At 38.0% G+C, this 27,780-nt stretch overlaps 1 protein-coding gene across 2 annotated transcripts; it reads right to left on the bottom strand.

Moving 5' to 3' along the window:
* Positions 1–1,007: 1,007 nt before the first annotated feature.
* Positions 1,008–27,660, bottom strand: LOC104695358 (TLC domain-containing protein 4-B). 2 transcript variants are annotated; one of them, XM_039556126.1, is made up of 7 exons: positions 27,465–27,660; positions 22,278–22,443; positions 17,700–17,789; positions 14,794–14,852; positions 12,852–12,946; positions 10,856–10,929; positions 1,008–7,589 (listed from the first exon to the last, which is right to left on the bottom strand). In XM_039556126.1, the coding sequence occupies exons 2-7, from the start codon at positions 22,430–22,432 to the stop codon at positions 7,274–7,276; spliced, it is 789 nt and encodes a 262-aa protein (XP_039412060.1). In that variant the 5' UTR covers positions 22,433–22,443; positions 27,465–27,660; the 3' UTR covers positions 1,008–7,273. The 2 variants fall into 2 exon arrangements, with proteins under 2 accessions (XP_039412060.1, XP_039412061.1); XM_039556127.1 differs by lacking the exon at positions 27,465–27,660 and adding an exon at positions 27,100–27,242.
* Positions 27,661–27,780: the final 120 nt, after the last annotated feature.

Here is a 27,780-nt window from a genome sequence, read left to right as displayed (position 1 = left end):
TCAGTGTTAAAAGCTGCCTAGTGCCAATTCGAAAGCCTCTTACCAAGCCCCATTGTCCTTCCTCAAGCAGTTGGAAATCTGACCTATATAGCATCTGACCCCAAAGAATGTCTGTTTCCAGAAATTCCCACTCACTTTCTAGCAGACCAACTAGTTAATGAGTAGTTTACTACACTAGCAGTGTAAAATTAGTACCCTAAGTATATAATTTACAAATGCAACCAAATACCCTTCAAAAGATGAGAGGAAAAAAAGTAAAAACACTGGACTGCTTTATGTTTTCTTCTAGTAACTTAACCATTGCATAACACAAAAGAAAACACAAAGAAACATGAGTAATTCCTGTGCTTGGAAGCCAGTGGTTAAGATATAAAACAGCAGCAATCTCTAAGGATGCTCGAAGAAACCTCTGGGCTTTACCACACAATTCATGCTTCCATGCATACGTTGACTGCACATATAGAACCTAGGAACTGCCATACTGAGGAACTGAATTGCTCATCTTAGTGTTCAGTAAGGGAGTGTGTAGTGCATCACATTTATACTGCACTGACAATAGCAGCTCTTTATCCTTAGAGCCTTCAGACAACTGTCCAGCCTATGCCCTGACACATGTGGTATTACAAGAGAGTAATACATTATATATATATATATATATATATAAAAAAAATATATATATATATAATATAATGATACTATCCAATCCAAAAGTTCTTCCTCAATACACAACAAAAACTTAAACTGTAAGTTACATTCCTGGCCCCACTGATGTCCTACACAGAATTTCAGCATTGAAAAGTTCACCCACCTGAGCAACAGTGTGGCTCAGACCTCATACATTCATCTTTACCTTCTTTAAAATAAATAAGATACAGCATGGAATCTCAAGATACCATGAAAGCCAGTTGTTTCAGAATTGAACCCCGCAAAAATTGTTCTTTCATGATGCACTCATTATAGATACATAAGCTCTTGTCATATTAAGAAAGAAAAATTCACAAAATAAGAAACTGTGTTCCTTTTCTTTATTATGAAGTACCAATACCTTGCATACAACATGCAATTTATTGCTTATTGACATTATTGCATATATCAAAGGAAAAAAAATCAGCCAATATCATTTTATGCAAGCTCCTAAACTGTTCAAACAAAATACAGAAATGCTTTACAATATCACTGAAATGCTAACAAATAATTCGGATTTTTTTCTTATAATAAAAAGTATATTTAAACCTATAATACTTAATCATTCACCTTACTATGACAGATTACTTTTATCACCAGTCTTCAGAATCGTTATATTGCATTTTTAAGTTCTTGTGCCATGATAAGGATTGCTACTACAATCAGGTCACGTTACTAGTTGAATTTAATAATGTGATCCTGACATTTTGTGACAGTATTAGAATTTACTGCAAACCAGATTGTCAAGATTTACCAGAAATCAGTCTAGCAGGATCTACAGTTTTCATCCTTGCTCTGCACATCAGTTAGATAAACTCATCAAGTTTCTTCTTAGACAGAAGATTATATAAACGTTTTTGAATTACAGGCTCCATTACTTATGCCTAACTTGTAACTCATTTGTTCCAAACAGGTTTTGTAATTTGATTTTATAACAGGTTAGCTGTGCTTATTCTACATATATAGGTGTCTGCCAATATTGAAGAAAACACTGGTAAATGCATGCTAGAAGCAAATCCAGGATATTTGGATGTGTGCATATTAAGTGTGCAAATTATATAGCCGAGCTCATGATTAGCCCTTTTCCTCCCTTCCCCCTATGATTTGATGGATTTTTCTTGTGAAACTGGAATAGGATTACTATAAACAAAACCACATTGCATTTAAAATTTTGTATTCGGTATTACAGCTTAGTATAAATATTTAAATGTTGCTTTCAAACTTAGCAAATTTTTAAAAATACCAAAATTTTAAAACTTAGAAGACAATTTACATGCAACGTGTTCCATTTGGGTGCAGATTCTCATATACTTAAATACTTCTAGGCTCGTAAAAGCATGTCCTGTCCACAAGACAAGTACAATGTTTGACATCCCACACATAGATTAAAAATAAAGATACAGAATATTTTATTTGCTCTTATATTTTCAATTTCAGTAAGTAGGAAGTTATAAATAGCACACTGAATCATTATATGGTTGATACCAAGCCATGCTGAACTCTTCATACTTTACTCTCTTAAAGACACTTCTTTTACTTACAAGAAGGTTAAAAATGTATATACTTCATAATAAACAGATGCCCTCTCAGTGCAGGACATCACACAATGAAACTGTTCTCAGAAGAAATTTTGCCAAAATATTTCTTATACCAAACAATAAAATTTATTCTCCATAGCTACCTTCCATTCTTCACTGAGCTATAAAGTGCTTGGTTATTATAAATAGAACAAGAATGTCAAAGGAGGTAGCTAGTAGGAATTTTTAATGGATAAGAAACCTTACCAAGTGTTACCATCTAAAAGTATGACTTGATGCTTAATCCCAGATCCCTAAACAACCCAGGCAGCACATATTTCATCTTCTCTGCCATAAAAACAACTTTCAGGTTGCTTTCAGAAAATCCTAAGACCTTCACCTGTCTAACAGAGATTTTATCCAGGTTTGGATTAATGTTAAAAGTTCGTAAATATTATCACTATTTCCATTTGACTGCTATCAATCAGAATATCAGCAATGCTTGCTGATAGTACTGTTCTTTTTCTGGCTGTATTCCACAGACAGAGAAATTTGACCAGGAGCAAACTTCCCCTCGTGAAGTTCCTTGTAGCTAGATAATGCTGTTGTACAGTAGGCTATTAAAAATATCAAAGGGGCTTGTGATACTTTTCAAAGTGTTCTACACTTGCACTTTTTCATCTGAAAATTCTAGTCCCTTTCTGTTTGCTTTACCGATGGTTTTCAGCAGCAGCCAACAGCACACCAGACCCTAAACTGGAGTAATTGTCAAGCAGCCCTTTATTTTCCTCTGAATGGCTCAGCAGAAGCATCACAAAATTTTTCAAACTTCTCTATTAAATGGTCTTTTACAGAAAGCTTGTACGTACATATGCTTAAACACACACAAGGCCATGAGAAAAAGTCCTCTTCATACAGTAATCAACAACTGGTATTCCATTTTATACAGCTTGAAAATTTTAAAGAATAAAGTTTCATTTTCCATTGCCAACAGAGACACAGAAACACCTAAACCTTTCTGCTACGTATCAGTCTGCTGTTGTCCCAGCTACAGCAGTAGGAAGACATCTGGATCTCTGTGTGTGTACTCAAAACCTCCTCCTCCTCTCCTCTTTAAGCCTGCCTGAATGCATGTCTTGGGGTGACTTTATGATGTGTATCCCATGTCGCTGGCCTATGCCCAGGAATTAACTTTGTGCCTTTCTATGCCTCTAAACTGATGCATTTGCTCACTCATGTAAGCTTTTATCCTTAGGGTAACGTTAGTTCTGCAATATAAGTAATCTTCTCCCACAATATTTTAAGTAAAGATGGAAGTAATTCTCTTCCAAACACCGTAACTAATTTACCTTTTAAAAAACTTTAGTACAAAATTTGGAATTGTTAAGAATTTATATATTAAGTCAGCTCTCCTCATTTTCCTGTGCATATATTTCATTATTAAATTGATTATTTTTTATGCAATTAAGTTATTAAATTACTGAGCTCAGTCAAGATAGCAAGTACTTACAGAGGTAGAGTAGGCTTCAGAGATGTAATTCTTACCACTGAAGAATTCACACAAATAACCCATACAGCATCTCGTTTTGTGAGACTTTCCACTGAAATCCACTGAAACACTCACTGAGAAAATGAGTATTTGAAGTATAATTCCTCTCTGCAAGTACTGATTCCACAAATCAGTTACAGAAAGCCTGACCTACCCTTCTCCTGTAGAGTTCTGAATGTGGTATTTACTCATCTTTTGATGAAAAATTAAAGCCATAAAAAAGGGTTAACTTGCATTTCTACATACAGCCTAACCGGTACAAATAGTCTCTCCCGTGATCAGCGAGCTAATTTTATGTCACCTGGTATTGAAGAAGGGAAAAGAAAAGATAAACAGCAGTTTTTACAAGAGTCACTCCTTCCATTTGATATGCCCACAGAAAAGACACCTTTTTGGTGACATGCCAAGAGTCTGCTTTTAGAATGCATCTGTTAAAAATAGAAGTTTTAAGCCACTAATAAGATATTACATTCAAAAGCATTTGTTACAATGCTAATTATCATGCATTTACTTTTTTGCATAAAAAAGCAAAGACACAAGCTTACAACATTAAATTTCATTATTTCATCACATTTTTAAAATTAATAAAGTGCAATTAAAAATGGGTTCCTCAGCTATCTAATTTGCTGTATTATAAGCTTTTAATGGCAGGTAAAAAGTGCCCTATATACTACTGTATTCAGTACATCACAACTTTGCTGCCTGTTTACTAAAGTCTTTGCTGAAACCACAACTGTTAATAGTTTTTTCATAAGAAAATTTTCTTCTGATGCATCAGGACATAACTGTAATAACTTTTTAAAAAATGATAAAATTTGAAGCTAATGCATTGCAAAATAAAATTTTAATTACACTAATTTTGTGCCGCAATCCAAAATACTAGGTGTTCTGAAAGAATTTGTCCTACTGCTCTTCAATTCTGGACTGTTGGCCAAAGTGTAGTATGCAGAGTTTTGGATTGTTTTTTGTTTCTAAATCTAGTTTTAACATTAATTTAACATTTTATTATAGCTTGACTTACTTTTTTTTTTTCCCCTATCAAACACAAGTCTATCTAGAAGTGGAAGAAGTAGACCATTTTAATGAATGGCCTCTACTGAGACCAAAATATTTAAAATACTGAAATATTAAAATCAATGCTAAGAAATTATAAATTTCAGATACTTTTCATGAGTTATCACCCCAAGAGTTTCTCCAAATCATCTTCTCAATTTTCTCATCCTACTTCCCTAAAAAGAAAAGCAGACTTCTGCTTTCAAGCATAATTCTCCAAAATGCTTGAATTTACTCAATTTATTTTAGAAAAGAACAAGCTATTACAAAATTATTAAATCACAGGGATCTAGTGATTTAAAAAGCAAAGAAAAGAGTATTTCATATCCATCTTTAAATCATAAAGATGATAAAAACACAGCCTTTTCACAATTTTGCATTAGGTACACTGAAATCACATTTTAAAAGATACCAGGTTCTGCAAATTAGCATAAAAGAGAGTCTATTTCTTGGAGCAAAGCAAGTCACAGGATCAACTCTCACAGACTGTGGATTTACTGGTACCCAAACGAGGCACTGTGCTCACTCAGATCATACAGCTCAACAGATTAATTGCTAACTCTCCCAAGGCATAAATAGATTTTTTTGTCTGTAGGCCTGTGAAGTACTAATAATCACAGGGTCCAAAAAACACAAGTACTAACAATCCTTGCTATCTCCCTTAAAAAGGCAGGATTGGGAAACTGTTTTAGAAAAAAAGCCTGCCCAGCTGAGCAATGGAGCTAGGCTGTTAAAAGTGCATTTTACACAAGTCCAAACAATACTCCCTGACAGCATTTTAACTGGGAAACTAAACTCACTGCAGCTGCCTTGGTAAAAAGGCATTTCAGCCTATGCATTCCTCTTGGGTCTTACATCCAGCTTCTGTAAGCGGGGAACGCTGAGTCCCTCACCAGGGAGGACAGCACGGGGCACTCACACCTCTGACTAGGGAGGGGAGAGCTCACATCACCCAGCTTTGTCAGCTGGAGCAGGACTAGTCACCCAACACAGGGCAAATATGCTATCTTTCTCTTTGAAAAGAAATTGCTTTAACAGATTGCTACAATAATTGGGATGTGCGCTAAAGTCTCAGTGAAAACAGACACTTTTAGCAAACCTACACCAAGGAAAAAAACCAGAAGTTAATCAGTCCCAATTCCAGTTAAAAGAAGTGAAACAAAACAAATTTACACTTAAATATAGCTCTCAAAATTATTTTAAATAAAACAGAACTCAGAATTTCCTCGAATTGTATTATAATTGAGATTTAAGACTATTCCTAGATGGCAGGATTCCTCTCTGATGACATCCAAGCCTTCAAGTTCACAGAAGGAAGAACTGAGTACCTATTGACAAATGTGCGGTATAAAAAAAAATATGTGTCTACAGAGGTCAACTGTTCCTTCTGCAGAATTACCATACAGCTTTAGAGGAGTTTGGCACAGTTGATACAAGAGCGTTTTTAGTCAACACCTCAGATTTCTGACTTGATTAACAAGGAAAATGTGACCAAAATTCTGAACACTTCGTATCAAATAGGTCATTTCTGTGATAAAAGAAAAAGGTATTACTGAAAGTTACACATCACATATACAGAAGATTTTTATTTCTTTGCTATTAAACTTTGAATCCAAATAGCCAATGGTTAAAAATACTCTGAGAAGAATTGCAGCCCTTCTCAAAGGTAGTAGCAGCAAAGGAAAAAGCGCTTCAGTAAGAATTATGCCATTTCCACGCATCATCTACCATATTAACTTACAAAAAAAGTTCCATGGGGAATTTAGATGTACTATTGCATGTAACCTAGCACAGCAAATGGTAATCCTTCCCATCAAAATGGGAAATCTAACAACTTTTAAGAAATCATATGGTCTTATAATACAGCATTTTAGATAAAATTATTTCATAAATTTCCCAAAATGGTTTGCATTCATATAAGGCAGAAAAAAAAGCAGTAAAAGACTTCACAGAATCAAAGCCAAATTTTTAGCTTTTCTTGCAAAAATTAAAAAGTTGTCAAGAATGAAATCTTGATTGTTATTCCTAGAAGAAACCATAGAAATGTGCCTGGAAAATTGCACCATAATCAGGAGTTTGGGGAATTTTTCATTTTCTAAGAAAACAGATATGTCAGTATTCACTGGATTTATAAAACATTTTAATCAGAGAAACCTGAGAAAAACACTTTGAACACACTGGTGGACAATAAGCAAGTAATCAGTCTCCTCCTTTCTAATTTCTGATGCTTGCAACTGCTTAGATCAGGCATGTGGAACTCATCTGTGTGAGCTTTTGCTTTTATTCCTCACTGGACAGGATCCGCAAAGCGTGGCCCTGGGTGTGCAGGCAGTGTGGCTAGGGAAAGAGTAAGATCAGTACAGAGGTAATACCTTGTTTCCATAATAGGAGCATTCCATGGCAGAAATGTGCACTGTTTCAGTGAACCCAAAATATTTTCATAGCAGAAATTTCATTTTATGTATGATTTCTAGGCAGATTTTCCATTTCTGTGAGTTTTCGCTTCCTCCTGTCCAATAAGACAAATGACCTTGTAGCATCCTTTTGCAATTTTGACCATCCACATCACATTCATAATATCCAAGACAACACTTGAGATAATCCAGGCGCTCTGGGCTGCAAATCCTAATCTCTGGAAACCTTCTGTTCCAAATGAAGAAATTACATGGCTGTAATATACAGGCATGACGGCAATCCTCACCACGAAGAACACAACTGTCATCAGCACACCATTGATGATGTTGGCCTTTGAAGATCTGGGATATCCCAGTACTTCAAAAAACCACCTGCAAAAGAAGTGTTCACAAATACCAGGCAGACTTGAAGCCATCTCATTAAAACTTATTCTACGTCATGTTTCTTTTTAATTCATCATTTATTAATTCTTTCTACCTTTATTATTTCTAAATTATTGCACTGTGTCTTGGCTTAGTTAAAAATTCTTCTGCTTAGCTGCACTTTTTACCCACCACTTAAGCCGTGTATGATATCCAGTATATTGCAGAATAACACACAGAATATCCTGATATGAATTGTAAACCAGTTGACAACCAATGTGCATTTCAGTGACTATTGTGTAATATACATTCATAAAATTATCTTTTAAAATCATAAAGACATATTTATTACTTGCTATTATAGTTCATACCAACAGCAGCTAAAATTCTCTTTGTTTCACTGAAAGCAATTCTAAAATTGCATTTGGATTTGGTAATCCAGGTGAGCTCTAATTTCTCATAATTGGGATTTTCTGACTGCTTCTGTTCAGCCCAAAACCAGAACATTTTCAGAACCAGACATTGTAAGCTCTTGATCATATCACATCTTGGAATATTATGCAATTAAAAAGATAAATCTCCCTCTCCATCTACTACTGGGTCATAAATGGTTTTTTAAAAAGAATTCTTGCAAATTTATTCCTCAGTAGCCAGGCATAATTTATCTATTGCCTAGCACACAGAACCCGAGGGCTGAAAAAGGAACAAGAGACTCCTCTAATCCTTTGTTATTCACACTTAAACCAGAATAAACACAAGTAAAATTTGTGCAGCAATGGCAGGCAGAACAAGAGCAAAACAACTTAATGAGGGATGGGGAAAAGAATGAAATAATCTGTTTTTTTCCAGTAAGATACAAGGCTAAAATTATTTAACAAAAAACAGTTCTAAAACTGGTTTTAAAAGTAATGTTTAATTTAATTACCTACAGATTACAACCCAGGTAATTATAAATACACTAAAAAGATTTGCCAGACATCCAGTTCTAACAGAAATATTCCAGAAATTCATTAAGCATGCAATTAGGACAACTAAAATACAGGCACTCGAGGTGGCAGTCCAGCTCAGAAGCAGGATGCCTCACCACAGAAACACTTACTGGCATGATGAAGAGAAAAACCTGATATGTTTGGTCAGACTTTTACAATCAAAGCCTTTACTTTCAATGATATATACAATGCAGAAAAAAAGTAATGTAAAAAATGGTTTTCAAACATACTGCAATATGCCAGTATAGGTAATTGGACATCGAGCAACTTCCTTCTCCCAGCAAATTAAAAAAAAAAAAAAAAAAAAAAAAAAGTCTGTAAATAACAGTTACCATTACAGTTTTACCCACACAGTTCAGAATTAATTATATAAATGCTGATACTAACATTAAATGATCTAAATGCTTGGCATGGAGACAACCTCCAATTAGAGAACCCTAACAACACAGACAGGAAATACACAGACAGTTCTGAGATTAGAATATCTTTTTATATTTTAATAAGAGCTCTTTTGGTAGTACTAAGAATGCAAACAAGAAACATAACGTAAGTCGTTATCATTATCCACTTCTTACTGTCTTAAGGGTCTGATTCACTTCAAATGTAATGGAAAAAAAAATCATGCACTAATGAGATTACATCCCTTAGTGCAAGGGACTTTATTATCTCCTGCAGCAATTTCTGCTTTTCTGAGAGAGTGTTAAATGTCAGTATTCAAAGACCCATAATCTCACCATAGGCATTTTGAAAGTATAACATAAATTACTTTTAAGAGCCAGATGTACCACAATACCTCCTAACGCCACAGTCCAAAAGGTAAGCGTCAGTGTAGGAACCCACAGGAACCCAGCATGACATCCTATTTTGGTAGAAGCTGGGACAACAGCCAGTCACTAGGGCATGAGTATCAATATAAAACCTTTTTTCTTCATTAAGTCTGAAGGAGCGTTTATTTAGTCTTTAGTTTCTCTGCACACAGAGCACAGGCTACGACGCTGTAATCTACTCCTCAGCTGCACTGGGGCAGAGGAGAGCAGCCTTTGGAGAGCTCCATAATCTCACCCTCTCCTCCTGTATGTCTGAGTTTACCAAACTAATGTTCAAAAGGGATCTCAGCACAATCTTTTTTATTCGTAAGAGCTCTGAGGAATGCTACAGTGTCATAAAACACTTCAGAGATTACAGTCACAATGCAGTAATGGGCAATAGCCTGTCTGCAGGAGGAATACAGTTTCTATTTGCCTTATCCTTTCTCTAACAGACATCTGGAAAAGAAAACAGATGCCACACATGCATCAGTAAAGCAGGAATGCACTCCAAAAAGCATGGGTAAGAAAAAGGCATCTGATACACTGAAAGTTCTCATCCTACATTGCAAAAAATTGGAGGAAGAGGAGAAGACTGCAGCACTGCTCTGTACCAAAGCCCCTCACCTGAGGTGAAGCCTTTCTGGGCAAATTCCTATCCCCAGCTGCATCCTGGTGGCTACAGAGTAAAGAGAGAGGCCACCCTCCCCACAGCACCATGAAACTCCAATGACAGCTTTCCCCTTGCTGCAATGTGTGGCATTATCATCCTCCTTGTCTGATACAGCAGCAAATCAGGTAGAAACACTTGAACCAGCAGCCAGGGCAGGCTCTGACTCTGCAGGAAAAGCTTCTGCCCCTTTGTTCTCTAATCACAGGTGTGAAGACTTACTATTTAAGATATATTTAAGTGCTCAAAATACAGAAGTATTTTTGAAAGCAAATAAAGAATATACATTCATATTATTCTAGACATTCATATGCATATATTAATATTGATCCACATGTGTGGGATATTGGAAAATAGACTTCCAAGTTATACAGGGCAATGCAATTCCATTCTAGGATCCTGATGACAATATTACCTTGCTTCTTTTCCTGGTCCACGATACCAAGAAAAAACATCCATACTGAAGATGACTTCATTATAAAAATTATATTAGTATACAAAAGTTAGTAAACAATATTTTATTTGTGAACTTTTTTGTTTGGCATTTTCATAAAAATCTGGCATTTCATAAAAAACCTGGCCTAACCTAAAAAGGAGGTCAGGGATGAATACATTAGTTACACTGTTGCAGCTATAGCAGCAAAATGTTTTCATAGCAAAAAAGACTTTCATATAGTAATCCTTAGTTCAATATATATAAATTCCCTCTCAGCAGACATACAACAACTATAAAAAGACTTCCTAAGTGACAGAAATAATAATGCAGATTGAATTTTAAAAGAACTATGGAAAAACTCCCTGACCACTTACCGCTGATTGACAAAAGGAGTGGAGAACTCTGCAAGCAGACGGAAGTTTCCAAAGTAAGCCAGGAGACCTTTGCTCTGGTTAGCAAAACAAAACAGACATACAAGAATCAACAATGTAGATGTGAAATTGTCATCGAGTCTCTAAGTGTACACAGAATGATACATTATCTCAACTTCTTCAATCAAACTGAGTTTGCCAGCTGAGGCCACCTTTCTTGCACTTTCAAAAGAAGGTTTATCACAAAAGCTGCAATTGTCCTTCAGGTATTTCCAATCAGTAGCTTCTTACTTCAAATAAATCTTTATAAGACCTACAGTTAAACGGCCATGGAAAGCTAACTAGAGAAGACCTGCACAAGTAGTCATAGATTATTAATTATCATCATAGTATTACTGTCTAAAAGAATTATAAGTATTTTTGACTTTTCAATGTTTAAACAAGCCCAAAGAGAAACACTGTATCCTGAAGAAAAATCTCCCTGCATTGTTTTAGGACCATATTTCGCGAAAGCGAAGACGAATTCTCAGCTCTTATGTGACAGCAGGAAGGGCACGTGAAGCCCTTTCTTCCCTCCTGCAGAGGGCAGGGGCGGCCCTTTCCAGCAGCTCTGCCAGGTCCCTGCCGTGCCCGTGGGTCGGAAGCCGGGCACAGCTCCTCCCTGTGCCACATTCACACCACACCCCTCCAGCTGAGCCCTTTCCTCCGAGTGACACAGCACAGCCTTGGATCTGCCTTATCAGTTGGTTGTGCTGGAAACAGTATCCACTTACACAACGGCTGGGTAAACAGCAGTTTGCAGATGTAGAGATAAAAAGGTTGGGGGGTTTTAATTTCCATAGGTTTCCTGATCAACCTATGGAGTGTGTGTCATGATTCTTCCTTCCCCCATCAAGCAAGCAAATACCCACAACTTCAAGCTTCTCATGTCAGTTTGCTCTACACCAAACAGAAAATCTGTGTGTTTAACCAAATTCTTTCCTATCCTCAAAAGTCAATTTGGAAATAACTTACTTAGGAGTAACTTTCTCTGAAGACAACAGACTGGGAGCAACACACTGACATCCATGGGCAGAGCTATATCCACATAGTAATAAACACTTCAGAAGAAGTTCACACTAGCACTGTGCTTTCTGTTTCCTCCAGAAACAACTAATGAATTTTCTGTAACGGGGATTAGCCTTGGTAGTGGTATTTTCATTTATCTAATATTCAGCTCTAATTCACTTTCATCCATTATAATATTAATAGATGTAATTATCTTCAACCAGAAACAGAGTATTTACTTACTTGTCAGTGTACTTCAGCCCCTTTAAACTATTACATGGGAAATCTGACAGTAATCTGGCATCTCAACACTTTTAATATTATAAGCCTGGGATTCACACAGTAGGCAGGGAAAACATCATTATGGTTGGAAAAGACCTTCAAGATTGAGTCCAATAATTAACGGTGCTCACCACTAAAGCATATCCCCAAGTGCCGCATCCACACCCCTTTCAAACTTCCAGGATGGTGATTCCACCACTTCCCTGGACACTTGCCTGACCACCCTTTCAGTGTAGAAATTCTCCTACTATCCAAACTAAACCTCCCTCGCACAACTGTGGCCATTTCCCCTCATCCTCTCACTTGTTACCTGGGAGACAGAAGCAGAACATAAGCACTTGAAACCATTTCCTTCTAACTTTCCAAATATTCAAGCTTGTGGTTTTATTTAAAACCCTTTTCTATAACCATATGAAAAGCTCTTCTGTCAAAGTCTCTTTACAGCAAAAACTGAGAAAAGTTTTTAAGTTCAATGAAGTTACACATTTTTGTTGGAGTGTAACATTGAAAAGGCATGCCCTTACCACAACCGATAAAAACATTTAAAAATAATGATTCAAAGTATAAATATGCCTCTCATTAATTTTTTTTCAACATTAAGCAAATGAGGTCTATAAAAGCCATGTCTGTAATCTCATCTGCTTATGTTACAAGAAAATACAGCACTTACCAGTACAAAATAGTAAGCATACAGAGCTGCCAAGTGATGTATTACAAAAAATTTGTCACCAATTGCTTTCCAGTAGTAAATAATAAGCAACAGATCTACAAGAGAGCAGAAATAACTATAAAGAACAATTTATTATACAACCATTGACCTCAGAAGAGTTTTTCTAAGTTTTAGAGATATACCAAGATACGGCATCAGTAGAAACCCTCTGAATTAATGATCTCTGAAGAGAACATTTTTATCCTAAAGACTTTACTTCAGTCAAACCATTAAGCAGAAGTATTCTCCCAACAATTTCCACAAATGGTTACTTTCCACATCAATGGAACTACAGATGCAATAACCTTAGCCAAAGTATTTTGGAAGGAAAAGGTGGATCCTGAATCTCATAGTGACTTTTCACACTTATGACCCCAAAAATCTGGAACAAATGACAAAAAAAAAAAGGCAGGAGGGTCACCAGGGGGCATAGCAAGCATACAAATACGTGCAACAAATGCTACTATAGAGAACCTCTGAATCAAAAAGTAATTATACCAGTAAATAGGGAACCACTTACCAAAAATATTTTGCAAGAGGCATTTGGAGTAAGAATCATATTGGTTTTATTTAATCCAAATTTTCCAGTTACTTCAAAAATGACATGGCAGACCCAAGTTAGTGTTATAAAGAAAGCTTTAACATAAAACAAAGCAAGACAAACAACAACAACAAAAACTTTCTTCTCCCATGATGGTCTGAGAATTCAGAAGATTTTCTTTTCTGTACTGGAACAAGCAATTTCTGTCCCTACTTCCTGCAAATGAGTACTTTGGACTGGAATATTATTGACCAAGGTTCCAAATCGAAGACTTTACCCCTGTGCCTTGATCTCTTTTATATTCGCTATCCTCAGGCAGGGCTCTACATCATCTGACATAGCTGCTTCACTTCCTATTAATAATTAAACATCAACTATATAGGGAAGTGAGAGAGAATGAGTGGCCAGGTTGAGATGCCTGTTCAAAGGCATTCATTAATTCATAATGAAACTTTAATGTATAATTATTCAAAAATAGATACTGATTAATTTTAACATGGCAGATGAAGCTATGAAAAAAACCAGACACTTAAACTACTGCACAGTTTAACTGAGTATGCTGATCACCAGATTATCACTTCCACTGGGCTGAGAAATCTAGTGTGAGATAACCAAGTCCATGGCCCAGTCTCTAACCAGAGACTTCATCCTAACATGAGAAGTTTTCACTGAAAATAGTCCAAGTCACAAGTTTTTGCTTTGATAAGCCAGTATTATCCCCACACAACAAAAAAGAAAGCTCCAATCCATTTTTTGTAGCAAAATTCCCATGCCAGTGTTAGTTGACAGCAAAACTAAGAACATAAAACATATGGAGGAATAAATAACATACCAAGTAAATAATATTAAGTTACCATGTTTTATACATGAATAAATTTTGACTTAAATGAGACTAAAAGATGGGCAGGCAGGATCCTATGGTATCATTTGCCTCAGCTTGTATCGAGGGTTACTAAAATTCTTCTGCCAGCATTCTGAGGTCACAGGAAGAAACTCAATGATAGAAGAGTTAGGAGTTGTAGGCACTGTGAAGAGAGTGAAGGGCACTGCTCTAACACCTTCTCAATTGGCCAAGGGACAAAACTGAGCTGGAGCTGGTGGTTGCACATCAAACCATCACAAAGCCACACAGTGGCATTTCCTCAGTGCTTGAGGAGATAGTCCATCTTTCATATCCACTAGCAAGATCCTGTGATTTCACCACAACCCACAAATCCATTAGTGATTTGAAAAGCCACAGTAGAAATTGTATTGTATGCACATATCACATCTTCTCCATAGTGGCTCAGTATAAACATACAGGTATAGTGACTCAATAGAAATAAACAGGTTGTGCATGTTATATACATGTTGCATAATTACCAGAAATGAGGTAGCCTGTGGTAATAGCAATATTCAGCTTCACAATTGAAGGGTCACCCCTGCAAAGATACCAAAAATACATAGTTACAGCCTAATTTACAAAAGACATACACATCTCAAACACAATGCCCATCAGAACACATTATCCTTGGCTCATCAGTAAGGTATTATGCAATCTAGTTAAGAAGGGTTCTAATCATAAAAGTGGATTCTTTTCCCACCCAGATAAAAGATATCTACTAACCACCCTCATCACGATCAGCCCCTGCCTTGGCATAGAGACTGCCCCAAGAGCCTTGCTAGAGACTTGAACTGACACCCAGCAAGCACTCTGAGCTGGCTTCTCAGGAAACTGAGGATAAAAGAGAACAGTGCAGTCAGTGCCTCTTAGCCCTTTAACTGACACTCTGTGTCTCCATTTTTGTCTTCTGCCAGTGCTAAAACTTTGGTAAGGATGATAAAAATATCTTGCTCAGCTGGTGCTTTTTATATTCATTCATAGGGATAAACAGAGTAGAAGGACACAGGAAAAGAATTATTTGCCAGTTCTTTGGAGCCAAAGAACCTTTGAGCAGAAATGCTTTTCAGAGTAGTTTCCACACCTTCTATCCCTTCCCTTTTGGTGCCAAACATTCAGCAGGCAAAGCTCTTGGTAGCACACACAACTTCAGTTTCTACAGAATGTTCAACAAACCCAAACTTGTGAATACAGCTCAGGAAAGGGAAGCATCCACATTACAGCAAGCAATGTTTGTTCTTCCCTCCACTGTCCTCTGCGCACTCCAACTTTGAGGAGTTTGGTAAGCAAGTCTTTTTTCCTTGGCATAAGGATTGGAACTTAATTTTTTAATTAAATTGTGCAACTAATCTAGCTAGGTTTTGTGTAAATATGAATTGAGCTTCAAGTGACAGGTCAACAGATTCATAAAACGTGGACTGCTCAAGACAAGCTGTGAAAGTAAGCGTTGCTGTAAACCTTTCCAGAAAAAAGGAACCTAACTGTGCTTACAGCCAACTCCAATACAAAATCTGCCTCAGCCAGAACACAGTAAAATGCTATTACTTAACTATTTTTTCTTAATCCTGTTGGAATTGAGCGGTGGAAGAGATTTCCTGTATTATTACAATCTGATCACTAAATTTTAAGGCTTTCTTAGTGTCTAAAACTAACTGTTTCCCTCAGTGAGAGGATAGTTTACAGGAAAATAGGACTCACAAAACCAGAATTCTGCTGCTAGGTGAAGAAAAATCATTACCAGGAGAGTTTGGAGCTTACTCCATCTATTAAGACTGGCCACAGAGGCTCTTTTAACTACTGCTTGAAATAGGAACATTTTTCCATGGTTTCAAAACCTGATTTCATGAGCTACATAGGTTGTGGGCTGAGTGCTTCTTTAGGTTTAGACATAGAGCATAAACAGATGTGTTCTCATAACGTTAGCAGAAACTCTTTACATAGAGCCCTCATGTTAGAGCTCCCAGCTGCAGCAGCATCATAACTAAACTTTTAAGTGGTCCCAACACAGTTTAGCACATCACCACCAAGATTAAGCCTGTGCTCAAGAGCCTTCATATTCTCCAGAGAACATGCAAAGGACTGAGTATATGAAATTGGTTCCGTGATAATGGTAGACATGACTTAACTGGATGGGACAGGGAATGGTTCACTTTCCTTCTTTTTTTCCCCCAGAGAATGGTCACTTTGCAACAAACCTTCTCTAGGCTTTCTAAACCAACACTTCAACAGCATATATGGCTGCACTGTCCATCTGTCACACCCCTTCAAGAGGAGTCCATGTTAGAATCCCAAATTAACCTCAATAAATGGAAAACTCAGAATTTAGTCTAAAATCTTCCAGATTTCTTGATCGATCTCCTTGAATAGAAAGTGCAATGGAATTAATGGGCCCTGATGTTTGCAGGCCAGTTTTGATGCAAGCAAGAGTGTGGAATGACAAACAGGGAGTGACTTGAATAAGCAAATGGGAAGAGCTCTCTGGTGATTGCTAAGGAGGTATGTGTGGCAAACATGCACAAGCAGATAGAACAAATGAAAGCCCACATGACTGACTTTTTTCCAACTTCTTTGCAGATAGAGTCATATAAAATGCTAATCAAACACCAAACTTGAAAAACTGTAATGACTGTGAACAGTAATAGGAAAGAGCTTGTTCTCCTATGAAGCTACAACTTAATCCACTTATTTACATCTTCTCCCTCTCCTTATCTGATCTCTACCACCTCCACATTTTCTACCGTGTGATCCTCACCACCACAAAAACAATTTCTACACCATCTATGTTAGCTAGTCTCTAATACATACAGAAAAAAAGGAAAAGTTTTATGAGAAGTCCTAGACCATCAAAAAATGTATACATACACAACACTGATGCTTCTCTGGAGCTTACTGTCCAGCTTACTGCTCCAGTCTTTGTTATGGTCTACTGTATCTATTTTCAGGCATTACCTGACAGTAATACCACATTTTTTCTGCACTGAGCCCAAACCCTTTGCAGGGTTCAATGGAGAACTTTCACACAGATAGACACTATCCAGATCTGCTACAGCTTTTCAATTTCACTTTTAAATGATTACTGTAAATAGCAGAGTTTCAGTCATACTGACTTAGTTACAGTTTACTCTTTAGCAATTTTATATGCTATTTCAAATCAATTGCTTGTATTTTATCTATTCCACTTCACAGAGACACACTGAAGACATTAATACTCACAAAATAATTATCAAATTTTCACATAGTACAGACATAAAAATGAACACATCACAACTGCATATTTTAATGGAAAATGAAACAATCATTCAGTACTTAATACATTGCAGGATTTTTTTTTCTTCTCAATTATGTTATTTTTACTGTGTAAACACAACATATATGTAACATGCCTTACCAGATACGGTCAGCATTAACAGCATCATCGTACAATAAAATATATAGGCAAAACCCTCCAACCACCAAGGCGTGGAATGTGGACACTGTCCTGAAAAAGAGATCACAGTCACAAGGAGGTACTGCCATTCACAACTCACCCTGCTTAAGGCAGGATGTTTCCAAAGGCATTCTCAACTGCACCCAGATACTTCTGTGGAAGACAATCATCTGTTCTCTATGCTACATCTGATCACTTACACAATGACAGGTGAGAAAAAACAGTCAAAAAGAAGGACTCTTAAAATGGGGTGGGACTCGTGATATTAGATACAAAATAGAGTCTACTATATCTTAATATAAAATATTAAGATATAATAAACTGAGATCCAAATTTTCCTCTAATTATTCCATATATTAATGAATCCTTAAATACAGTATGACATCTAGTTCTCTAACAAATGTTTTCTGTATTGTCCTATTTGCTGGAAAATTTGTATGCTTTTCATACTCAGATTAGCCCAAGAGTCCTGCAACAGCAGGTTTCTCCTTTCAGGCACCAAATTAAAAGACCCATAATAAATCTAGTTTGGGTTTGGAAAGTGGCATTAAATGAAAAACCCTAAATTTCAGATAGAATTTCTAGTGCATTTGAAGTAGATTCTGGTTTTCAAAGAGAAAACTTGTATAACAAAAGGTTGTAGCTGAGTACCTGAGGTATAAGAGCTACAGGTTTATATCAATTAGTAGCTCACAGCTTTGTATCAGACAAGAGAAGTACAAAATCAAACTCACAGTAATCAAGGTTGCCTTGTCCCTACCTGGGTATTGGACACTTTTTTCCCCTGAAGACAACAGTCTCCAGTATACAGGCTGCATGCACAGTGTAGATAGACTCTGCATGTTAACAAGCATTTACTTATAGAGAAATATCTATTTACAGAAGCCCCAGCAGGGTTTCTGCCAGCACACAGGCCAGGGCCACTCCTGCCCTATTGAGTCCACATGTATTCTTGGAAGGTAGAACAATGCAACAGGCATGAGTCCAAAATGTGTAACCTTCCTCCTCTAGCCATGGATTTAACACTGCTATAAGCTGCATCTAATACTGTGTAACTACTGTCTGCTTTCCCACTTTCCAAGTGTAACTAGAAAGAAAAAAAATTATGTGAAAAAATATCCATACTGAATCACAGATACTGTTTGAAAGATGAGAACTAAGTTCAATGCTGTGTGATTGGAAACACTTCACACCATATTCACAGCACCAACAATATACACACAAATGTACAGACGCTGTATTCTTGTCTTTGTACATATTGAATACATGTATTTGGAAGTCATTAATAATTTAAATGTCCTTAAGACACTCTCAGGAGTCTAAGCTCTACCATGCAAGATTTGAAGAAAACATCTTACTTCCTACAGAAGACTTTGCAAAGAAAGAGAAAGTTATAATCCCTACTCCATTTATATTGTTATCTATTGGCAATATGGAAGATTCTGTAACTTTTCATAAAGGAGACTGTATTTACAATTTTTTTCAAGAGTGTCCCTGTGCTATTTTCAGCAGCATTTTCAACAGTGTTCTAGAAAATGAATGATTAGTATAATATGAGTAGTCAAAAGCTGGGTGAGAAAAATTAATAACCATTATAGCACAGGCTGCCCTCCTGCTCTCTCTTCTTTTAACAAAGACAGAAAATTTAATTATCAGAATTTTAATGATAATTAATAGTTTAATTAAAAGGTCTACTCTCGCAACACAGGATTTAAAAGGATAGGAACTTTTCTTTCTTCTTGAAAACAAAGTAGAGCATGCAATACTAGTGTCTGAGAAATACCTGGAATTTTTGAACTTGAGGAGAAGATAATGCTGCAAGAAGGAAAATTTGTCCTAAAATATAGCTCATTAGTTTACAGTTGCAATTTGTCTCTGAAGAGGCTGTTTATCTGAACCTTAGTGTTTAGAATACAAGCTATACACAAGTAGAGCACTTGAAGGGGGTGAAATAAAAATAAAAATAAAAAAAGAAAAGAAAAAGCAACAGATTTCCTCCTTAACTCTGGACTTTGAAGCTTCTCCGTAGAAGACAAGGCAGAAGGGAAATAGTACAACAGTCCATTTTAATATGGAATCTAGGTCAAGCTATCAAGCTCTGTACATTTCCTTGAAATTTTTGTCAAAGTTTACATCCTTTAACCCCTCATTATCTGCAAACAAAAAAAGTTGCACTGCTAAGCTGCAGATTTGCTCCTTTATTATTGAGTATACATATTTTTTTAAAAACTAATTAATAGCAGCACAAGCATGTATTATAGGAGAGATGACAGGAATATATGCACAACAACTTGAAGAGTTGGGACAAAATATAGCTTTTAACTCACTTTGAGTGTCTGCATACTTTAGATGCCAGAAGCAATTACTTTATTGGTTCATAATTCTTGGAAGGTCAGAATGAACAAACTGACAGCATGGAAAATACAGTCAAGAGCTGCAGCTCAAATGCTTGATTACAAAGCCCTCCAAACTGTAACAATGTATTTTCAATGCTACAGCTCATTTCAGGCAGATGCCCTCTTCCAGACCCAGCTGAGCTGATAAAAATGCATAACCATCCTCTGTGCCAGTTTCCTTAGCACTGCCAACAGAATCATTTGTGTGTGCACTCCCTGCACCAGTTCAATATAGGACAAAATAGCAACCATCTACTTTTAAATAATTTAAATTAAACCAAAGGATTTTACTGGGACATAGTAACTGTCTCCACCTGCAGAGGTCTGCAGAATAAATACATACTCGTCTACATTCTCTGAACTTGCAAGGTACTCCTTGAGGTATCTCTTCATTTTGGTGAAATACTGGAGTGACAGGGCAGTTTGACAGAGCACTGTGTTTGGTTAGCAGAGCTGAAGTAACACAAGCACAGCTAGCCTTTCTTTCCCTTCATGCCCTCCTCAGTTATAACATCCACAAGATGTTGATGAACCATGCTTTGTGTTTCATGCCTTCTAACTCCAGAACTGGATGAAGCCTGGGATCATGACCCATCTGTGTCCTAACATCCACATCCTGCTATTAACCCCAAGGAAAAAAAATGTGCAAAGAGGTAAAAAAAGGACATAGTCTGGGGTACTGTATCAAGTTGAGCAGTTAAACACCTTACTAGAAAGTAGCCCAGAGATTATGGAGCAGCTTATTTCCAGCACACTTGGGATGTGTAAAACAATTCATGTTATTATGCAAAGCACTACACCAGCATAGCGCTACCAGGCATGGGGTAAGTTCTCATAAAGCCTATTACGCAATTCAAGGGCTATTTGATGTGGCTTACAGACAATAGTTCAGCTTCAAATGGAAACAGTTTAGTTTACTTTCCCTGTCTGCCTCTATTGTTAATTGTAACAGAGAGATAAACCTAAGCTGCAGTGATACTGTGAACTGGCATCCTACACAGTTGTTCTGGAAGATAGGTAATTATTCGAAGATGGAACTGAAATCAAAATGGTGCCTTTAAGAACACTGCAAGTGGACATTTGCCAAATGGAAGGGCAAGGCTATTTGAGTTGTTAATGCTGCCTAGAACAATGGAAACCACTTTAGAAGTATCCACCAGATACTAAACAGCACTGAGGAAGAATCGCTTTAAATTAGGGGAACACCTGAAAAAATATTTTAAGGCTGTAATAGGCTACTCAAAGTCATACTGTACCAATTAATTCCAACTGGAGAACCTTGTGTACTATACAGACCCTTTCAGAGTAGTATGTTGCAAATAAAACCTCATTCATCATCCCATTTTCAATTACTATCTTAGGCTTCCTTTACGGCTTAAAAGATTCACTGGGTCAAACAAGTTTCTAAAAGTCCTGTATCTGAAGAGACAAGTGTAATGCAGGTAGATCCATCCCACTGATGGAAGTGCAGAAACACAAAGGGAGTGAGGAATGTTTTTGGACTGAGTTTCCACAACTCCTTCCTGCACGTGCACCCTGTGTCTGCTACAGCTTCCCCCTCCTCTTCCTCTTGCAGTCTCGTTCCCCAACACCACACACATGTACCTGACTCTCTTCAATACTGCACCCAAAGCTTCATTAAATTCCTTGGAAAACATTAACTTATATAAAGCAGTTTATAGTGTAGTAACACCAAGAGAACAGAGAGCAAATTGTTTTGCTCCCAAAAGCATGACCAGAGATACACTGGGATTTAGAATAAATTGCAATAATTTTGATTTTCATATATGTTTGAAAAGGAATTTTATATGAATTTTATATCTCTTTTTACTAGAAGCATCACAGAGCATCCCTTCACCTTATTACCTCTCACCAGTCACTGTTTTCTTTTTTTACTCACCTTCACTTGGGCATCACTGTCTAAAAAAGCATTTAATGTACGAGTGTTTGTAATGCTGTGTTTCCATGAAAGGGCCTCAACCTTTCACATGCATAATTTGTTCAGTGCCTGGAGCCAGCCATCCGATCTTAACAGACATTTAACTAATAGGGCTTTCTTCAGTCTTACACATACACACACAGATGGTTCAGGTGTCCATGATTTCAGGTAGGTCAGTAGCTGCTGTTGTTTTGAACATCCTACCTTGAATTCCATTCGATCTTCCTTTTTTGGCTGAGATTGTTAAAACCAGGTGTTATTCGTGTTGACACCCAAGAACTTAAAACATGGAACAGGAGCTGAAATGCAGTAAAACTGGCCACAGCAATGCCAATAGTCAGGTTGCTGAAGTAAGCCATTGTTCTTCAGCCTGTGAAGAGAAGCAGAAGGTAATTTCACTCTGTTCTCCATTTAACTATTTTAAGCAGACACAGAAAGTGTTTTTGACACCAAACTTGTCAACAGAAATATTATTCACTAAAAGTTTCTACCTGTTCAATATTTCTACTTAAGTATTAACAGTATAAAGTAGGCCCAAACATTTAAAATAAAAGTTGCATTTTGGTTTTGTTTTTAACATTTGCGTATTATACATTTTTGTGGCCTAAAATTGCATATGTTTTATCTACACAGAAAGGGCAGTGGAGACCACTGACCAGCGCAACCACCAGCTCTGAAGCCTTCACTCCTGTCCCAAGAAGCTCTAAAGTTAAAACTTGTTTCATTATTGCCAGATTGACTGCTGCCAACACAATTTTAAAGTGCAACAATGAAATCTGCTAAGCATAGAAGAGAGGTTTTTGGGTCAGCTCAGAGAAGCAGTATCCTCACTGCAGCTCTGTTTGTACACTTCCAGAGGCAGTAGTTCCCAATTCACACTGTGTTCACAGTTGAGAGCTTGTCCTTGTGATACTCTGCAGGCTCTCACATTTGAGCTTTTTTCCTTCACAAAATTCCAAACTTCGCACAATTTCACACACACTGAAAGGCTTCCTATCATCACAGCTGATTGGCTTTTCAGTTGCTGGTTGTTCAGCTATTTCATGAGGAGGTCTAAATACCAAAACAATTCCAAACATAAGTGTCAGTCTCTAAATGCTTCAGCCATTTCTTCTGAGTCACCAGTATTTGCAACACTGAATGATATTTTCCCAGAAGCCACAAACTTCTGACATACATCTCCAATTTGACAGTGAAGTGGTTTATACTCCAAGACTGGCAAAAGTAACAAACTCAAAAAAATGTCAATTTATATTACATTGAACAGAAAAGGGGGAAAAAAGCCAAATGGCTTCATTTCAAATATTTAAATAATTATTTTAATATCTGTAAAAACCTGCCGTCGCTTATTTTAGTTTTATTTAAGAAAATATCTAAAAATAAAATGAAGATTTATAGCATAGCATAATTTGATGTTACTACAGAAACCTAATGGTCAACAAAAGTGATCCAATTATATAATACATTTATGTCCACCTTTATTTCACATGCATTACAGATTGACTGAACATGCCTTAGATTTTCGCAACTCTATCTGCATTGCCGATGGTAAGAAACTTGAACTTCAGGAGAAAAAAATTGAAAAAAAGTCCACCATAATAACAAAATAACAACTTTTTAAAAAATTAAGTACACTGTTCTCACTTTGGGGTGTAAATGGTGAGTATATTGAAATACATATATCAGAAAAAATATACTTTCATCTTCAAAGATTTAGAAACAGAAGGTTCAATGGTCTCAAATTTCTCCCCCTCAACCTCTTTCTTTTCTATTTATTCTCCCCAGAACTGAAGTTAATAAAACTTCCTCTGACTAGTACCCACAGAGCTACATGTATAAAAACAGAATGCAGGACAAGTAAGAGCAGAATTTACTGAGTGAAACCTGCCTCTATCATCCGGATTTCAAGTGCTTACTTCAGACCAGCTTTAATTCTGTCCTAGGGACTCCACAGCTCTTGGAACATATTTGATGTGCTCCTAGGGCCTATCTTCCTGCCCAGTTGAACCCAAAAGGAATCCAGCTTGCATGCTCTGGGACAGCTACGCAACACAAATCAAAGGGGGTGACCAGATGATACAGTTTGTAAGTGCATTTTTAATCCAAACTAAAATCTTCATGTACACAAGCTGCAGTGCACTGTATCACAATTGATTCCAGTTGTTTTCTGATGACCTGTTCTAATGCAGCAGCATATAAATCCTGCATACTTTTTAATGTTACTCTATCAACACCTCCAATTTCAATTACTATCCTGAATATTCACTATTCTTGATTCTCCACATATTTCTCCCTTTGCCTCCACTGACCAAGAAGATACAAAATACAAACCAAACTTTATACCTTTTTCACGTAGTTTAAAGTACCAGAGACAATGGGTGTTCAGCTAAATTTTCTAGAAGCTTACCATTTAAAGAATAAAACAATCAATTTAGTATCTACCAATTTAAAGCTGCTGAGAAGCACTGCACAGTGTCCAATTCCAGATTCTACCCCCAGGGACAAAACTTTGTTATTACATTATCTCATTTGTAGCAACCAAGTCTTCTCTTGGACCATGTAAGGAAAAAAAATTCAGTTGGTTTAATTAATGAAGGAAGCTGAAATCCAGGTTAAGTACAATTCTCTTCAGAAAAATGGCAAAACCACTGAGCATCAATCACACCTACTTCATCCTTTTGATAAAATACAGCAATTCTCATGATGCTACATTTTATTCATCTGCAGTGACTGTACTAATACCTCTGAGTTTCAAAGACATTGACATAATCTCTTGGACAAGAGAAAACCATGCTTTGTTTTGTTTCCTTAGTACCAGAAGATTTTATTAGATAAGTAATGCTTCAGCATTTGACAGGTGTTCATTTTAGTACAGATTATGGAATTAAACAAACCTTCCAACCATCCCTTGAAAGAAATGCATTAGAAGACTAATCTTTCTCCTAAGGAGCCTGTGGAGGGAACTAATTTTTAAAAAAGGTACTTGCATGGAAAGCGTATGATCTGACTTTCAGCAAATGCAGAACCATGAGGTCCACAAAGGAGAAACCAATGATAGTTTTAGAGATGAAGAAAGGCAGAGAAGAAATTAATCATTAAGCCTCTGTGGTTGGTGTCACAGACACTCAAGTTTTTGCAAGTCTGATTTCATATATGCTTATCAAGATGCTGTTTAAGTATATTAACTACCAAGTGCAGAATAATTTCATGTTTTACTTCAGCAATTAAGAGCGTCATATTTTAATTCAATTCAAGGACCAGCTGTAAATATAGCATTTCACATGTGACGGAAAAACAGTTCAGCTATAAACACTTTATCATATCTGTAGGTTATTTTCTCATATCTCTAGGTTGTTTTCAACTGTATCCTGTTTAACATGAAAATTAACTGTTGTTTACCAGATATTCTTTCCATTTACCAGAAAAATTATGTGCGTTGCTGAACCTAAATGGTTTGTTGCATTGTGCTTGTTGACTTAAAACAAGCACAATAAGCTTCTGATTACAAATTTCTTTGACAGAGGCCAAAGTCAGTAAGCCAGGCAGCTTCAAATACACTGTGGGGTTTTTTTCCAAGTATCTTCTTGTAGCTGTACAGCAAAGTCTGATCAAGATACAGAACTTCGTGGATTATGCATGAGCAGACACTTTATCACCCAAACTGCATAGTCATTGATTACTGTTCTGTCAGCTGATACAGGGTTTGAGTTAATGGGAGGCTGGGTGGGGAGGAGGTTTAGTGTAACTACTTTGTAATTCAGAAAAAACAGTACTGTGTACAGGTTGGTTCTTCACCATTAGTATTTCCCTTGCTTACTCAAAATTACTGTCTTAACCATTAAGTTAACTACATATGATCAGAACTTCACTCTTACAGCTTTTCAATGTAGTCTTTAGGTAAATAAATATTACCAAATATTTGAAACTAACATTTTTCAGCAAGGTATTGCTTACATGCCTAGTGTAATTTCAAACTACTCTATTGACCCAGTAACTCTGGAAAGGTTAATAACAAAGGGTTTTTCATCATACTCCACAAGAGCTAAAAATACGTTGGTTTTCATTTGCTATTAACAAATATGCAGTGGTTTTCCTGCAGTTCTGTTTCTACTTGAAATTTAGAAGAAAAAAACTCAACAATATTAAGATGCAACATCCATTCATCCCAATATGAAAACACTATGAACTCCTGATAGAAACAAGTTGGCACTTAATGAAAGAGTATAAAGGAGCAGAAGATTTATCAAGTGTTGTACCATCAAAAGCATTTAGCATTTATGTTCTCCTCATCTTACTGTTTCCACACCAATTTTTCACATCACAAAAGTAAGAAATGCAGCAGTATAGCCACAAGACATGGTAAGAAGGTGCAGTGGAAGGTTTAAGGCCCACAGCCCTTACTTTGCTCGAGACCAGATTTCAAGATGAGTTGGATCAATCTCCAAACAAGATTACACCGTAAAGCTGATAGTGATACCAGGACATCGCATGAAGTACTGTGCTCTCCTGATCCGCTTAAAACTGAAAGCCAAATCCAATAGCTGTAAAACTTGTCACACCTATGTGCAGAGAGCAACATTGGACTACTGACTGTTTGCACATTTGATAATAAGCCCAGTAATAAAACATCTGCAGTGCTGGAGCTTTGCTGTGCACTTGGTTCTGAATGGTAGTTCCTATTATTGATATCTTACTTACCTCAGTAAGCAGCGTTAAGGAGAACCGCAACAAAATTCAAGCTACTCACACTTAAGCCATTCCCTTTTCTATTTAATGCTATTCACACCCTAAACTCCACTCAGCTTTCTGCTCTTAGAACACCAAAGAAACCAGCAGATAAGGTACGCTTTTCATAAAGACAGGGTAGCCAACGTGAGGTGCCCGCTGATACCATTTACCGAATTTCCTCAAACCCCGCAAGCAGTCTGGAGTCGCAAAGCCCCCGAGAGGGAACCCGCAAGACTTGGTGGGCGCGGAGGGCCCCCAGGCTGACCCCGAGGGGCGCTGCCCCCGAGCCGGGCATTACCTCGCCGTCCCGGTCACCCGCGGCGCCCGCCGTTTGCACCGACCCGAGCGGCCGCCGGGCGGGCGGGCAGGAGCGCGGAGGCAGCGGGCAGGAGCGGGCAGAAACGCGCACCCACCGCGCTCGTTCCGGCCGCGGGCAGGCGCTGCCGCGGCGGCGGGAGGAGGCGGCCCCGCGCAGCCCTGCGCTGTCAGCGCGCCCCGCGCCGCCGGCTGCGGCCCTCGGTCCCCGGGGACGGCCCCGCGCCGAGGGAGGGAACGGACCGCTCCGCGCAGCCCCGCGGGGCGGGGGAAAGCGGCCGCGCCGCCCCCGCCCCGCCAGCCCCGGCCTCTCAGCGCCCCACCGCCCTGATTCCCCACCCGCCGCACCTGGGAGCGGGGCTACGGGGGCTGCGGCGCCGCCTCCTCCTCCTCCATGCCTTCCCCGCGGTGTCGGGGACGGGACAGCCCTTCCTGGGCGCAGGATGCTCCGGCGGGGATCGGGTTACGGCAGCCGTAGCCTTAAAGGGGCCGAGCCGCCGCCGCCACCTGCCGCCGGGCTCCGCTCGCCGCCTCCGAGGGGACGCGGCTTCCCCGGACCCTCCCTCCCTCCCTCCCTCCCTCCCGCCCGCCCCGTGCTGGCGGCCGCCGCCCCCTCTCCGCAGCCGCCCCCTCTCCGCAGCCGCCCCCTCTCCGCAGCCGCCCC

The sequence above is a fragment of the Corvus cornix genome, chromosome 8, assembly GCF_000738735.6.
Source record: "Corvus cornix cornix isolate S_Up_H32 chromosome 8, ASM73873v5, whole genome shotgun sequence".
NCBI lineage: Eukaryota > Metazoa > Chordata > Aves > Passeriformes > Corvidae > Corvus > Corvus cornix.
The sequence above is the reverse complement of the archived record's forward strand: the minus strand, read 5'-3'. Positions and strand labels throughout refer to the sequence as shown.